This window comes from Mirounga leonina, unplaced genomic scaffold (assembly GCF_011800145.1).
Source record: "Mirounga leonina isolate KUSES-001 unplaced genomic scaffold, KU_Mleo_1.0 Mir_125, whole genome shotgun sequence".
Taxonomy (NCBI): Eukaryota; Metazoa; Chordata; class Mammalia; order Carnivora; family Phocidae; genus Mirounga; species Mirounga leonina.
Genome location: NW_023270305.1, coordinates 36260332 through 36276030, shown reverse-complemented (window position 1 = coordinate 36276030; position 15699 = coordinate 36260332). Strand labels below are relative to the sequence as shown.

At 45.4% G+C, this 15699-nt stretch overlaps 2 protein-coding genes across 7 annotated transcripts in view; one reads left to right on the top strand and one right to left on the bottom strand.

Moving 5' to 3' along the window:
- CTNNA2 (catenin alpha 2) overlaps positions 1-15699 on the top strand; it is a 957367-nt gene that overhangs the window by 582222 nt on the left and 359446 nt on the right. The gene's annotated exons all lie outside the window — the stretch shown is intronic.
- On the bottom strand, positions 8836-11366 carry LRRTM1 (leucine rich repeat transmembrane neuronal 1). Its single transcript, XM_035001193.1, has 2 exons — positions 11065-11366; positions 8836-10795 (listed from the first exon to the last, which is right to left on the bottom strand). The coding sequence occupies exon 2, from the start codon at positions 10734-10736 to the stop codon at positions 9168-9170; it is 1569 nt and encodes a 522-aa protein (XP_034857084.1). The 5' UTR covers positions 10737-10795; positions 11065-11366; the 3' UTR covers positions 8836-9167.

The following is a 15699-nucleotide window of genomic DNA, read 5'->3' as shown; positions in this document are numbered from 1 at the left end:
GGTTTCTCAAGACTCTTTTTCCCTAGAGCATGTTTATTCTTTTCTTTTTGGACCTTTATGATTTTTGAAATAGTGTGCAAAATAGGATCAATATGAGAAACTCAGATAAAAATGACCTGGACGGCAAGCAAAGGAGTGAGGCTGAATTCCAAAAAGGACCATTATTCTTAGAATAAAACACACACAACACATACGCAGACTCAGTTGCAGGGAAATATGGATTTTCCCACAAATGCAATCACTGTGGAGCAGAGACAAAATCATACAGTGCATGGTTGTTCTGCAGCTGAGAGACAAGTGACAGGATTGCCTTGGCCATTTGGGGACACATTGTTGCACCGTTCCATTAATTGTGTATAACTTGACTTTTTTGGACCTTTCTGTGGCAGACTAATGCAGCTCTCGCTTGCCACTGACTGAGCCTTCTCCCTTTTCTCCAGGGATGCTTACCATATCTCTGAGATGGAGGTCCCTGCCGCACGTAGTTTGCAGTATTCAGAATTCTTCATTGAAGATAAACACACTGATGGTGAACACCTAACAATACATGATTTTTAAAGAAAATACTGGTTTAAGGAGACAAAGTATGCTACAAGATTCAGTCTTTATCCTTGCTTTATTTTAAGCCCTTAAACTATTGGCAGACCTGGTCTTACACATGAGCAATGGTCTGTGTTGTTTCATATGAGGGGAACAAGGGAGGATCTCTTGTCCAAATATACATCACCCAGCTGCTTCAGCACCTGAAGTTCTAACATTGGAGCAATTTCTTTGTTATTTCCCCCAAAGATCCTTTTTTTAAGCATGCGCACGTGCATGCACACACACACACACACACACACAATTATCACCATCCATCAATTTTTTACTGGGACTTAGTTTTCACATTCTGTAAAGCATTAGTAGCAAAGGAGTGGACGGCAGTGGTCTAGTGGAAAGGGAACTTTTGTTCTGGGGTATTTGGAAAGAGTTGGCATCTATTTGGATGTCTCTGAGGCATCATAGAGGCTCCTGGGGCAAAGAAAAGAATGTCAGGCATGGGCAGGGGTGGGGGCACCAAAGGGGCAGTGGGGCAACTCTGATGCCAAACCTTGTCATTGCTGGACTCCAACAGGAGAAGGAGAGGGTGCAAGAGAACCATGTGTGCAATGTGTTCTCCAGGACTCTTCCTGGAAGACTTATTGATTGATATCTCAAGCAGGGAAGGAAAGGGAAGCATTGGAAGGGGAAGGGCACAGAATGTAGAAGAGGTGATTCTGGGTGTCAGGCCTGGCAGTAGCCTTGACCTTGTGCAAGCTGCTTAACCTCTTCCCATTGGAATCTTCTTGTCTTAAAAAAAAAAAAAAAAAAAAAATGGGACAAGTTTGTGTCTGCCTTGTGAGATTGTTGAGGGAATTAAAGCAAATAGAATAATTAATTGTAAACAGTACTTTGTAAATTATGGAGTGCTCAGGGACAAATTACAAGTCCATCTATGCTTACACATCTTTCTCCTAATATCAGCCCCACCAAGTGGAGTCAAGGTGGGAACTCCTCACTTGGCAATGACTCTGTCCCGCCCAGCCACCAGCCACCGTGTGTAAAGAGCTGCAGTCAGACCTGTGGGTGGGGACAGTCACTGAGCTGCACCTGTTGTGACACTTGTGATCCTCTAGCTCGGTGCTTGTCAACCTTGGCTGACCTTTGGAATCACCTGGGAAGCTTTAAAAAATCTCCTCACCAAAGCCATACTCCAGATCAATTAAATCAGAATCTCTTGGGGAAGGACCCAAGGCACCCGTGTTCATTCAAGCTCCCCGGTGGTTCCCATGTGCAGCTTTCCCCTGGCTGAGCAAGAGAAGGGAGGATGCAGCTAGACAATGACTTATTTTTTCTCATCAAGTAGGGGAGAAATGGCTTCCCAGCATCACATTAGGAAGAAGAGAATAGCCAACGTGGTAGACCAGCATAAAGAAAGAAATGACTAAGGAGTTGAGTTGGTGTATTACAGCTACTTAGGATGATTATTTGAGCAATGTAATTCCCTCTTGCTCTCTTTTTCCCCCCTCCCTCCCCTCCCCCACCTCTGCTCACCTGGCCTTTTACTTTTCTCCCATCTCTCCCTCTTTCTTTCCCTCCCACCTCTTCTCATGTTACAAAAGGGCTCTGAACTCCAGTATTCATTGTAACTGCGTATAATATAGTAAGTTATTTTAGGAGCCCTGTACAGATATTTTTCCATACTGCTTCCCTACCTGCCCCCACCCCCATTCTCAGCCCCCACCCCACCCCTACCCAGTGGCATTCATCAGCTTTTTTTTTTTTTTATTGGGCCTGCTTCAGAGTACATTCCTAAGCCTCTGGTCTCACGTGTGGGTGAGTGTGAGTGAGTCCTTGCTAGGATTTCCTTTTATCTCTTACTGCACATTCTGAAAACCCTATTTTCCCACCCACACCTGCTTGTGCTTTCTCATCTGTTTTCCAGCATCCCCACCTCCTCTCTGAAGCCCTTGTCTCTATGATTTTTTTATCTACCTTTTTTCATTCATATGTAGGCAAGCCTGCTGAATCAGAATATCTGGGGAATGGGAGTTTTAATTTTCTGTTTAAGTGACACTAGCTTGAAAGCCACTTTTGTTTCATGTTTTATTGTTGGGAAATGTGGTAGGATAGGAGGCCAGAACTGGAAGGGTTCTTAGCGAATACCTGGATGAATCCACCTCAAGGCAAAGAGACAGAGACTTAGCCCAGTAAGATGATCACCAGATGAACCCACGGCATGTGAGTAACACCACCAGGTTTAAAGGGCACGGCTCTTGAGTTCTGGACCCTGAATTTCCAGAGCAGTCACTTGACCTGGCCTGCAGAAGTGTTGTGATTAACCAGGGCCAGTCAAATGTGAATTGCCTTGTTTTTAACTGAACTCTCCAAATTCCTCATAATGTCATATGCCTATAAACTTCATTTACCTGTGTTGCTTTGCCTGGCCCCCAAATGCATTTCAGTTTGTGATGCCTGCGTCTCTAGACCATCCTGTTTCTAAGGTCTGTGATCATTTCCCTGATTAAGAATATGTCCACCCTACTCACTAGACAAAAAGCACATTGATTTTTTTACAGGGAAACCCATTCCCACCTCAGAGACATTCCAGGCTTGGTTGGAGAAGGAGAAAGCACGAGCAGGTCAGCTGAATTTGTTCAGACTTCCAAACATCTTCTGGAAGAAATATCATGTTTCTCATTTTCCTTCTTGTTAAGTAAATATCCACTGTTAACTTGATTTTTTTTTTTCTGTTTCCTAAATGAGGTATTGCTAAGAAAAAGTAGGTCAATTGAGGGTTCTGACAAGTTTCGTCCCAGTTAATTTAAGTTTTGCCATATGTTCTCTGAGAAGCATGTGCTAACTACAGGTCCTCTTGCTGATTAGCAACCAACCTGAGGGTTTTTAATTTAGACTTTCAGTTTTCTGGCAAGAGAGAGGAAGACTAAAAGAGAATAAATCTGGGTGAACCAAAACTTAACTCATCAGAAAGGCTACTCCATGCAAAGCTGGAGCATAATATGTTGGTTTAGACAACCTCATTACTTTATACCATGGAGGAGAGATTCTTAACCTCAGCACTCTTGAGAGTTTGGAACAAACCATTATTTGTGAGGGGGCTTTCTTGTGCATTGTAGGATGTTTAGCAGGATCCATGACCTCTACCCACTAGATGCCAGTAGGCCCTACCACCATGCGTGAAAATAAAATGTTTCTAGACATTACCAGTTGTTGAGTGGGTGGCAGATTTGCCCCTGGTTGACAACCATAGAGACATAGTCCTTTTAATGACCAAGAAAAAAATGTGAACAAATCCTCAACAAAAATATATGGATGGATGCCTATACCTTACTCCCTGTGTCTAAAATCCTCTGGATAGAGTTTGGACTGGATGATTAACTGGATGGTTCTGTTTCTGGAAGCCTGGGAGAGGTATCCTCTGTTGGCAGAGTCTTGCATTAGCCGGTTAACAGAGATGAGAGCAAGCGAAGTCATTGTGAAAATTCCTAGACTCGAACATTGTACCTACATCATCCAACAAGAACATGTGACCATGTGCCCAGTGTCCAGGCTCAACTTGGGCTCTGTTGGGTGGAGGGATGGAAGGGAGCAACTATTCAAGGAAACAGAGATAGGGTATATATAGTGAAAAGGCCACCGGACCTGAATACCAGTGCTCCTCCCTGTTACGAGCTGGGTGACTTCGCACAAAGCACTGAACGTCTCTACACCTCAGGTTCTTCCTATATCGCTCACATATCAAGATTTAGGCAAAGGCTCCCATACTCAATAAATTTTATTCCCTCCATCTCGTTTACATCTCTGACTAAACCTTAAGGATGTAGTGGCCAGGCCATAGCCTCTGAGCAAAAAAACCAGAGACCTTTGGAAACTGGGTCTACTGAGGAAGGCCAGAAGATGGTGCCCAGTCACAAGTTAAGAATTTTGCTGCTTGGATCCCTGGGAAAAAATCAGAGTAGAATATTTTTAATGGAGAAATATGTTTCCTAACCTTGAGATGGAACTTATTAGTTAGGAAGTTACTATCAAAAGAATGCATTGCCATTTGCTGGCTCTTACCAGTAGGTAGCAGGCTTACACTGTCCTACAGCAAGAGGAGCTCAAAAGATCCCCCAGCCTGCAAAGCATCTACCAAGTCGTTCACTGATGCCTGAAAATACCATCAGCCACCTTTACACTTTAATTGTGATTGATTTTATCAGGTCCTTTCTTGAGGAACAGTTTGATCATGGAAGAAGAAAGTAGGAGGGCAATTAATGCTGGAAAATAGTTATGTCATGTAATCCTGTGTATGGCTCTACATGTGGTTATATGAATACAACAATATATGCATGTGTGTATGCTTATATCTGTGTTATGTATGTAAAATGTGTGTGTGTGTCCCTAAACTTCTCTTAAAATGTATTTCAGGCGCCTGTTTAATAGTCATATTCCTGCTAACTCCTCATTATTTGTCATTCCATCAATGACAAAACCCAAATCAACCAACATAACCGCCCATCTAGGGGAGATAATGGATGCTTATTTTGACTACCCTGCAACATTATAATACCCATTCTCCAAAAAAGATATACATTCTGGCCTTTTGATAATGTTCTCTGTGAGAGAGGTATCCGATGCCTTTTATTTTACCAGAATATGTGACCCACCATGTCCCCTTCTATGTGGCGATGCCAGATAGAATAGGCACCAAACTTGATAACAAGTCAGTTAACATAACCAAAAACACAGGCGGCTCCTGAGCCCTCCCGTGATCTGTGTGCAGTTGCTTACGAAACTGGAGAGGAAAAACACGTGGCATTTGCCCCTCTAATTATTTACACATACTCAGAAATGTGTTGTTGATGCTAAGTCATACCAAATGTCTGCCTTCCTGCAGGCAGGAAGGAAATGTAAGGTACTCTAATACTTTGAGGCGCTTGGGAGAATATAAAAAATGGATTTTAAAAAAGGTTTCCTTTTACTGGAATAATCTTCTTTGTGATGGCAACTTGTAGTCTTGGGAGCGTGGGGTGTGCTTGGGACTGGTGTTCTTAACCATCATGGCTAAAGTCTGAGTATCAGGGGCTGCTTTTTCTCTAAATGAAGGCCAAAGGATAGGTATTCTTTAACCTGCTCCCTCTGGCACAACCTAAAAGACTACTTGGGGCTAAGACTGGTGTGAGAGTGTCATTTGTCATCAGAAAGGACTTTTTTTCATATAAATATTTGAAAAAAAACCTCTATGCCATGGCTGAACTTTAATCCCCTGGGAAGGTACTGCAAATGGGGGTTAATCCATCACAATGCCCAGGAAGAGACATGAATTGTGGACTTAAATTCTTTTCAGATAGCACAGGATAACGATATTAGCACCCTCTGTGGGAAGAACACATAAAAAAGGTGCTACACCTTTAAAGAGGAGATTCTCTTTTAAATGCTCAGTAGTTCCCTTGGAGGGGTCAGAGCAAGTTTCTTGAAGCTTAAAGATAAATTAATTTGTGAAAGAAGAGATTTCAAGTGTCACAAAACCTTAGTTAAAACTACAGATTTCCCTTATTCTTGCCTTTCCCTGCCCCCTGTCCTTCTCTAAAGCAAGAGGTGCATGAGCATAAAATGGTGTGAGCTACATTCCTGTTTGTGTAGAGAACATATTTGCTACAAAGACACACAATGCAGAGATATACAGACACACAGAGTAAGAACAGAGTTTTCTATCGCCAGCATTTTCTCTCCAGTTGCCAGATTGCAGATTCCTCTTTACAATGATTTTTCTTTAGATGTACGTGGACTTAAATTCTACATATGTGATATTTAGTCATTTGGGGGTGGGGGTTTCCAGGAGCATAAAACAAGGCACAATTATTCTCTGGCTATTTCTCATGACCACAATGAAAAAAGAAGAATGAAAGAAAAAAAGGTCTTGGGTATAGGAGATAAACTCTACAGTCTCCAATATCTATATTTCTGGGGGTAGGGGGGACCTATGGCTCTGATGTTTGCCAGAAAGGATTTGCTTCTGGAAGCTTTCCCTATTAGCACACCAACACAGGTCTTAATGCACCAAGCTAGAAGTAGCCTTTGGCACTGGATTCCAGTAGTCTTCCTATGAGATTAAATCAATGGAATCCAAGGAACTTTCCTTCAATTGCCACAATTTGGGAATTTTTTTTTTTTCTAAAAAAGGGTATGTTGTCTTCTAGAGGAGATCTCTTTATTGGAATTCAATTACAGATGGCACACCCCTAAGCAAACCTTGTTCCTACTACCCCTGCCCCCTGAGGGATATGCTATTTAAAACGGCAGCCCCAAATTGTCATGCATAGTCTGAATCCAAAACCTTCTCCTCAAAGTTATCAAATAAAGCACCTCTCTTCTCACCTAAAAAGATGATATGAGCATGGTGTATGTCATAATGTCATGTTTTAATTAGAAACAAAGAAGATGAAATTTTCTGGTCAGGAGAAATGAGCTAGGGTGCATGTGCGTGCCTGTGTGTGTGTGTGTGTGTGTGTGAGACAGAGAGAGAGTTGTTAAACTCTACTCCCAAGGTTTAACATCTTAGAGCCATTTGCAAAGTATTTCTCTAGAAAGAGCCTCTTACATGCAGTATTATTAGGCAAATGGATTTCTCCATAGGTAGAAGAGAAACCTACTACCAATATTCAGCCTAAGTAAACCTCCTGGTGATGATATTCTGCATTTCAGACAGCTGATTTTTCCTCTTTAGGTAGGTGGCTAGAGGCATTTGCATTTGGGAGATGGTGGCCTGTGTGTGTGTGTGTGTGTGTGTTTCCCCCTTCCCTCTCCCTACTATTTGAATGTCTCGCTTAAAAAAAAAAAAGAAGGGAAGGGAGGGAAGGGAAGGAAGGAAGGAAGAGAAAGAAAGAAAGAAAGAAAGAAAGAAAGAAAGAAAGAAAGAAAGAAAGAAAGAAAGAAAGGAAGGAAGAAAGGAAGAAAGAAAGAAAGAGAAAGAAAGAGAGAGAAAGAGAGAAAAAGAGAAAAAGAAAGAAACATGTCAGGCTATAGAATCTTTCAGAAGAGTAAGCACCTGAGTTTGAAAAAGACTTCTGGGCATGGGTATCGGTTCAGTATTCACCATTTGCTCTCCATCTCCATTTATTTCCATCATACATTTGCTTAAAGTGTTAGCGAGTGAAGGACCCCTCCCATCCAACACACAGCACTCCTCCCTCCTTCCCTGCCCCACACCCACCAACCGCTACTACTCTTTAATTTAGTTCAGTAAACAACCTAAATTTCAATGATGGACGGGAAAACCTGTGAAGGGTGGGAGAAAGCAATCATTGATCCCAATACAGAAAAAAAAGTAAAAAAAAAAAAAAAAGTAAAACAACACAGACATTATACAAAAGGGCAATCTGAAAAGAGGCAGCTTTTCTGTTCTGGGCTAACAAATTATTCCCATCTCCGTAATACTTGAACACAGGATCAAATGGTGATCTTCCCCTGTCCCACCCCACCCCCATCGCTTCTGTATCAAGTCTGCCCCTAAAGTCTCCTGCTATCAGTCATTACCCACTAGGCATTCAACCTGAGGTAGGATTTTTCTCACTCTTCCCCAAAGTAACTAGGAGTGTGCTGTCACTGCCCAGAGCCCAAGCTTGCTGCAGTCTTCGCAACGTGCGGCCAACACTTGTATTCTGCCTTATTCCCCTTCTTCCCCTCAGTCAGATTGTGGTGAACAGGAGCTGAGGGTCTCTCTTTCACTTGGGAGAGTCCGGCAAAGGGCACAAATGCTACCACTCTGGTGAATCAAAGGCATAGGAGAATTAGGAGCTAGTGGCATTTGGGGGTGAGATTTTGAATTTATCTGAAAGATGGTTGTATTAAGTGCAAAGATGTTTCTTGTTCACAGGACAAACTGTCTGACACTGCCTCTTAAAAGCTATTTGTAATGATCTCTGCCTTCAGGGCTGGGCAGTGAGGCTCAGTCCTCACTTCCCTTTCACTTGCATTACAGTGAGTGTATCGCACTCCCCTAAAAATAATATGAAAGGTCTTGCTTTTCCCCCCAGTCATTAGTCATGAGGGGCTAAATCAACCTGAGGAGCTTTATTTGTCCTTCTTAGTATTTCAAATTGAGTCTGACTGCTATGCTCCTGAATTTCTGGATTTTCTCTCTGGCCACTGCACCCTCTCCCCCCGCCCCCCATACACACACACACACACACACACACGGGAAGGACATTTTAACTGTTGCTTCTCTTTTAACACAGGTAACAGTTCATTTAGGTTACACCAGTCTGTAAAAACTGTAAATGCTATTTTATTTTAAACATTTTAGTTTACAAAAAAAAAAAAAAATCAATGATTGGTACCTTTTTACACTCTCAGATTCCTGAATATGGACAGATCTTCAAAGGAAGGAAGGAGTTCTCATATGAAATTTAAGATAAGACTGTCCTGAAGGTTGTGGGGCGGGGTTTTTGTTGTGTTTTATTTCGTTTTTGTTTTTAAGACACAATAAAGCTAAAATGTCAAGTCTCTGGGAGATATCCCCGTACAGTTTCAGTCAAGGAGCTTATCAGAGCACAGACTAGGAGAGACTCCAGCCTGGCGCTGGCCGGCCGCCCCAGGTGCCCAGGCGTATTTGGTAGCGCAGGGTTTGAGAGCCCCTGGGACAATCACACCTCGCATTCCCTTGCGGGCTGCTGGTGGCAGGTACAGGATCCATACTCATTGATGATCACCAGGGCTCCTTCAATGTGGTTCGGTTTGTAATCAACGTAGTATTCCTGGGCAGACATGGCAGCCATCTGATGCATGGTCTGTTTCTGCTTTTGCTTCCTGCGCTGCGTGACAAAGCACTGTCTGAGCTGCCTGAGGCTGGCTGGGAAACACTTCCAGGAGACATAGAGCACCAGGACCACGATGAGGAAGGAGAAGATGAGGGCCATGGTGCCTGTGACCACCTTGTGGATCTGCACGGCGTTCTCGGCGTGCTCGCCGCCCGGGAGAGCCACGGTAGCCGGCTCGTGCGTGCCGTCGAGCTGCCCCTCCCTGCCGTCAGCGAGCGTGGTGGCCGGGCTGGCCGGGAGCCCCAGGTCACTGTGGTTGGTGACGGCTGAGAGCAGGTGGCCGCTGGTGGGCTCGGCCCCATCCTCGCACAGGTGGAAGGCGTACACAGCGTCTAGGACGTCCTCGCCCTGCGCGTATTCCGGGCTGGCGCACTGCAAGTTGCCATCGTAGCGCCCCTGGAAGCTGCTGAGCCATGAGGCCAGGGCGCACACGTTGCGCCCACAGTCCCATAGGTTCCCGGCCAGGGTGATGCTCGTCAGCGATTTCCAGGAGTTGAGGATCCGGGGCTCGATGTAGGTGAGGCGGTTGGAGTCCAGCTGCAGAGACTGTAGGTGCGGCACGGTCTCGAACACATGGGGCTCCATGTACTCGATCTCGTTGCCCGACAGGTCCATTTTCTCCAGGTTCCAAACCCAGTCCAGCGAGCTAACCACAATGGCCACCTTGTTCCTCTTCAGGCAGAGGGAGTGCAGGGAGATGAGACGCGGGAAGTGGGCGAAGTTCACCTTGACCAAATCGTTGTGCTCCAGGTGCAGCTCGGTGAGCTTGAACAAGCCGGCGAAAGAGTTGCGCGCCAGACTCTTGAGCTGATTGTATCCGATGTCAAGAAACTTGAGGCTGCGGCAGTCCTGGAAGATGCGCACCGGCACGAACTGGATAGCGTTGGACCGCATGTGCAGCGTGGTGAGCTTCCGCAGCCCATGGAAGAGGTCGGGCGCCAGCGCCTGCAGCTTGTTGTACGAGAGGTCCACGCTGCGCAGGTTGGGCATGGGCCGGAAGGTGGTGTTGGCCAGTTGGGTGATCTGGTTGGAACTCAGTGTGAGTTCCTTAACTCGGCGCAGTTTCTGAAAGGCGTCCCCCTGCACGGAGCAGATGTGATTGTGATCCAGATAGAGCCACGTGAGCTGCATTAACCCCGTGAACTGGCCGGCGCGCAGCTCCGAGAGGCTGTTGTAGCGCAGGGACAAGCCCAGCAGGCCGGACAGGTTGTGGGGCGCCTCGGTGAGGTTGAGCGCCTCGCAGTACAGCAGCCGCCCCTCGCACCGGCACAGCTGCGGGCACCCGCTGGGGGCGGCGGGCAGCATCTGAAAGCAGGCCCCCAGCAGACACAAGACCACCCCCGAGGGCCTCCTCAGCAGCCAGTATAGACAGAGATCGAGCAGCAGGAAATCCATTAGCGAGAATCTTTCCAGAGAGGCTGGAGAATGTCCATTGGAAGCGCTCGGTCAGAAATCTACATCATATTTTATTCCAAGGGAGGGGGAGCGGGGGAGGGGGAGAAAAGGGCAAAATCAAATAAATATATTGAAATAAAGAAGGACCCCCCTCCCCAAAGCCACACGTTCACCTCTAAGCATGCAGAAAGCTGGGCAGCATAGAAAGTTCACAGCCACGGAAAGATCAAAGAGATGGTGATTTGGTCCATGTTAGATGCTGCAGCAAAGAAAAGGGAGGAAAAAAAAATCTTCGGGAAAGAATTTAATTAAAAAGTGTCTTACCCACCCTTTTCCAGAGAGTGACAACCTCCATTCAGCTGCTCCCTTTGTGTGCAGGCTAATTATATGCAGGGCGAGAGAAGACCCCTCTGTGTTTCCGAGGCAGCCCCGGTCCGCGGCCGGCGGATCTGGCAGGCGCACAATGTCTCACTTTGCTGCTCGGCTCTGGGCTGCAAGGGCGGCTGGCGAGGCGGGGAGGCGACTTCTAGGACCCGCAAGTTTCCCAACTACGTGCCGGCGCCGGGCTTCGCCTTCCTGCCGCCGTCCTTTCCCTCTGCAGTTCGGACTGTGACGTTGTGGAGAAAAAAACTCCAAACTCGGGGCTCACGACTCCCCTGGATTTGACAGTCTGGTTAATGTCCGTCATTGGAAAGGACCGCTGACCGGCGCCACCTTTTACTCCGCGGAGACCGCCTGCCATTCGCGCCCGGGGCGGCTGCGGAGAGCGGGCTCGCTCATGCTTTGCGGGGAGGTGCGGGCGGCGGCGCGGGGAGCGGGGAGCGGCGCCCGGGCTCCTTCCTCCGCCAGGCAGTGTGCGGCTCGAGCTTGCACAGGCACCTACTGCTCACTGAGTGTCGTAAGCTGCTCACGATTGTGCGTCTTCCCGGAGCACCTCAGACATGGGCAGATTGAAAAGGGGTGGGCATAAAACCAACATTTTACCGAGCCACTAAAGTAATATATGTTCTTTGATGAAACGGAAAACACTTTCAGCTTTTTTGTCCATATTTCAAAAAAGGGGGAGAGGGGATGGAGATTTGGGCTAGCATCATCAACGACAAGATATCTCCAAGCAGGAAACTGAAAGATTCTGTTCTCTCCCCCTTCCCTTTTGGGGATGTTCCCCCCTCCCCCCTTTAAAGCTGTCTACGTGTAAGAGACACGTAGGAATCTGTAGAGAAATCAACATTTGGTCCTTTGCTTTAGGAAAGCAACTTGAGAGAAGATAGAGTAAAGCAGTGATTGTGGGGGCTTGGCTAAGATTTTTATTTTTTCCCTTTCCTTACAGGCACTGGGGTTCTGCAGTCAGCCAGCCCTTTTTAGTGGTAGATCAGGAAATGGTTTCTAAACCCAGTGGATTTGGAAAGCCATCCCGATTTGGTGGTATGAGACCAGTGTGTCAGAAACGTATGTCTGTGTGCACAGAGTCTTGCCTGAGATCCTGCGGGGACTTGACCATTCCCCCTAGATGTCTCTAAGGTCCCAAGTGGATTAAAGAAAGATTCTGCTGTATGACACCCAGGAGGGCTGACCCCAACATGCTGCACATGGTGATTACAGCACCCTGCAGTACCCTCTAGGAGAATATGCTAGAGAATAAGCAGAGAAAGGGTAGTTTAAACTATAACGAAGCCTACCCCCCTCCATACACATAACCCTAATTAAACTTTGAGACTGTTGCTAAACTGTGTCTTCTAAGTGTGAAGAGAAGTCTTTGCCTGATTATTTCCATTCACAATCATCTGTAGATGGGGTTCTTTTTTTTTTTTAAGATTTATTTATTTATTTGAGAGAGCGAGAATGAGAGAGAGTACATGGGAGGGGGGAGGGTCAGAGGGAGAAGCAGGCTCCTCGCTGAGCAGGGAGCCCTATGCAGGACTCCATCCCGGGACTCCAGGATCATGACCTGAGCCGAAGGCAGTTGCTTTAACCAACTGAGCCACCCAGGCGCCCGTGTAGATGGGGTTCTTAAAATAAGCTCTCTCTCCCGTTCAACCAACCGGCTTGGAGAGGGTCTGTATGGCTACTGTCAGGAACCTGTTGGTCATTTGTTTAAAAAAGAGAGAAAAAAAAATCCTCAGAGATGGCAGAGGGAAACCCTTCTGGAAGTGAGTGTGGGCAAGCCTAGCTTCTTGACAGAGATGCCCAAGGAGGTGATAGGGGGAATCAAATGTGAATCTCCAGCTCCTCTCTTTGAATTCCTATCATCTCTGCCTCTCAGGCATTGAAAGTAAGTGGGCATTATCTATAGTGGTACTCATTTTGATAAGAAAGCGGTGGATTACCAAAGCTCCCAGGCTGGATTGACTTTGGACAAGTAACTGGATTGGTCCTTAGCATCCAAGCTGAAGGCACCAGCCAGGGGAGTCAAAGTCACCAAAGACTGGTGGTACTTTTCAGGAAAAGTCCTATGAACAGGGGCATGAATCATTACATTTTTTATTCATCTTTGCTCTGCCCTGGTTCTTTATCTCCAAGAAGTATTATTTAAGTGGAAGGAAAACAAATCCGAGACATTCTAGACATCACATGTCATCTTAGGAGCTAGAAGAGACGTTAGAAAATCAAGCCCCTTAATTTTGCACATGATGAGACCGAGGCACAGAGATATCAGGCCATTAACCAATGTCTCACAGCTCGCTACCCCACAGAGGGGTTTTTTGCTGTCTCACACCCAAGTGGTGTTCTTCCCTTGCCATTCTTGATGGTTGCCTCTCTGTCGTTCTAGCCTCCTACCTGACTCTGGACTGTGCACCTGCAGTTTTCATCCTGGCACCTGCAAGATGCTGCGGAACACTTTAACAGACAAACAATTTCACCATCAAGTGTTTTCACCTCTTGCCAACACAATTATTCCTGACAGCAGGCTGGCTGATTGAGCCATAAACTCTAAAGGGTGGTGGGGGAGGCGGGGGCAGACAGGAGTAAACATTGGCCAACCATTCAGCAAGCACTGTGAGTCTAAGCCACCCAATCCCCACGGCTGCTAGGAAGAAAATCCTCCTAATGCAGGCGGCTTGGCAAAGTGGTGATGGAGCCTGCCAAATGGGCAAGAAGAGGTCCCACTTTGGATGTCACTTGATTTGTAGAGCTGGTACAGAGAGGCAGAAAAGAGTTGAGTGTTGGCAAGGAGGAAAGAGAATAAAATTAAATTCACTGCATTTATATGTGAGTTTTCTTCTAAGTATGCTACTCAAAATGTAGAAGATATGTCTAGGTTGTAATTAAGATATATATATTGCTTTTCACATTATTATCCTGCAAATCATTTCATCTGGATGGTATCTTTAAACCTTTCCCACCTCTAATGTGGCAAGTTTGTATCTTTTCTATGCTTTTAAACCCCTTGGCAGAACTGTATACATTAACAGATTGAAATGAGCTTTATTGAAATTTAGCTATTCTAAGTCATCTAAGTTGCAGAATCCCAATTTATTATGTATTTAAAGCATACCAGCACTGATTAAATCAATGCAAATTAGGTTAAATAAGAACAACATGAATCAAGTGTTTCAGCAAAGTTGAGTTGAGAAACGACAACTTTTGAGTCACCACAGCAAGTTGATATAGACTGTTTTTCGAGAGTTTTAATTTCATTCTTCTCAGGGTCCAACACACTAACAAGTAAAAATGAAAAGAACTCCCCTAAAGTTCTCTCCTTCCTCGTGTTTGGTCTTTTCTCTCTCTTTACCTGTCTTGTGAGAACATTTGATTCAGGTTATAATGTAGCTATTGTGTATACTTGGTCAGTATCTTCTCCTGGGCAACCACAGGTTTCTGTTGGCAAAATGTCGTCTCCTTCAGTGGTGGATGCTGATGAGAGATACTTTACATGCTCTGAAAACACCCTTAACATTTTCCACATTTGTATGGGGAATGAGCTTATCCCTGTCTTGCTGAACCACCAGAGTACAGTAGTGAGACATCAGGAAAACCACCCCAAGCCATCATGCCAACGTGTGATTGGGAACTGAAGTCAGAAAGGATGAGAGTCTTGAAAATGTGGATTCAGAAAATGGAAGGAACTCTGGGGTCCAATCTGATTGCCAAAACACAATCTGGGATTAAGAGGAGGGAGAAGAGCAAGCTTGAGACAGCTGGAGAGGCCAGAGTATAGCTTGGAGGAGGAAGAGGTGATTAATTTCTCCTCTTCTAAACCTTACAAATTAACCTTTGCATAATAAACCCTCCTGCTTTTTCTTGGTACTTCATGCTGTGATTGGGGGGGAGGTGAGGAGTGGGCTGGGGGGTAGTCACATACAATTTTGAAGGGATATGTCTTTCCCGTTTCATCTCAACTGGAGGTCACCTCCAATTTGTTCATTGTAGTCCAAATGGTTTGTGAACCAAGAGGTGCAAGTGAAGAACATCTGAAATGAGCATGCATTCTGGGGATTGGCTTTCCATTAGTAGTCTTTGGCAGTGTTCAAGGAAAGAGAAATTTGAGTGGTGATTTTAATGTTTAATCATTTAATGTTTAATCGCCAGCACCAGCTTGGACCTTGATCTTTATGCTGTTGTCTTTAATTTTCAGTAGCAGTGAACCATGGCTTTCTTTAAAAGGAAACATTTAGAGGAAGGGGAGGAAGGTGGGAGCCACAATTTCAAAAGGAGAGAATTAACTCTCTTGTTTCTGTGGGCACACAGCATAAACTGGCATTTTATAGAATGCCTCTGAAGATGCACATGGGGCCAAAGGTGGGGGCCCTAAGGATTCTCTCAGGAGTTCTACTTAGGAGAAACAAATTAAAGAGGGGAGGTAATTTTTTTCTTATCGACCTTTGTCCTCTTCTTAAAACTAGATAGTAATACAGATAGCACTGAGGAAGTACCTACCATGTTCAGTGCACGGTGTGAGTAATGGGGGTAAACCCAAGAAATGCAGTGACTCAGTGCTTTCTTCCAGGAACTTTCAGTAGGA

What these genes read in the sequence shown, in the direction of transcription:
- LRRTM1 (XM_035001193.1), bottom strand. Translation starts at nt 10,736, where the DNA reads ATGGATTTCCTGCTGCTCGATCTCTGTCTATACTGGCTGCTGAGGAGG.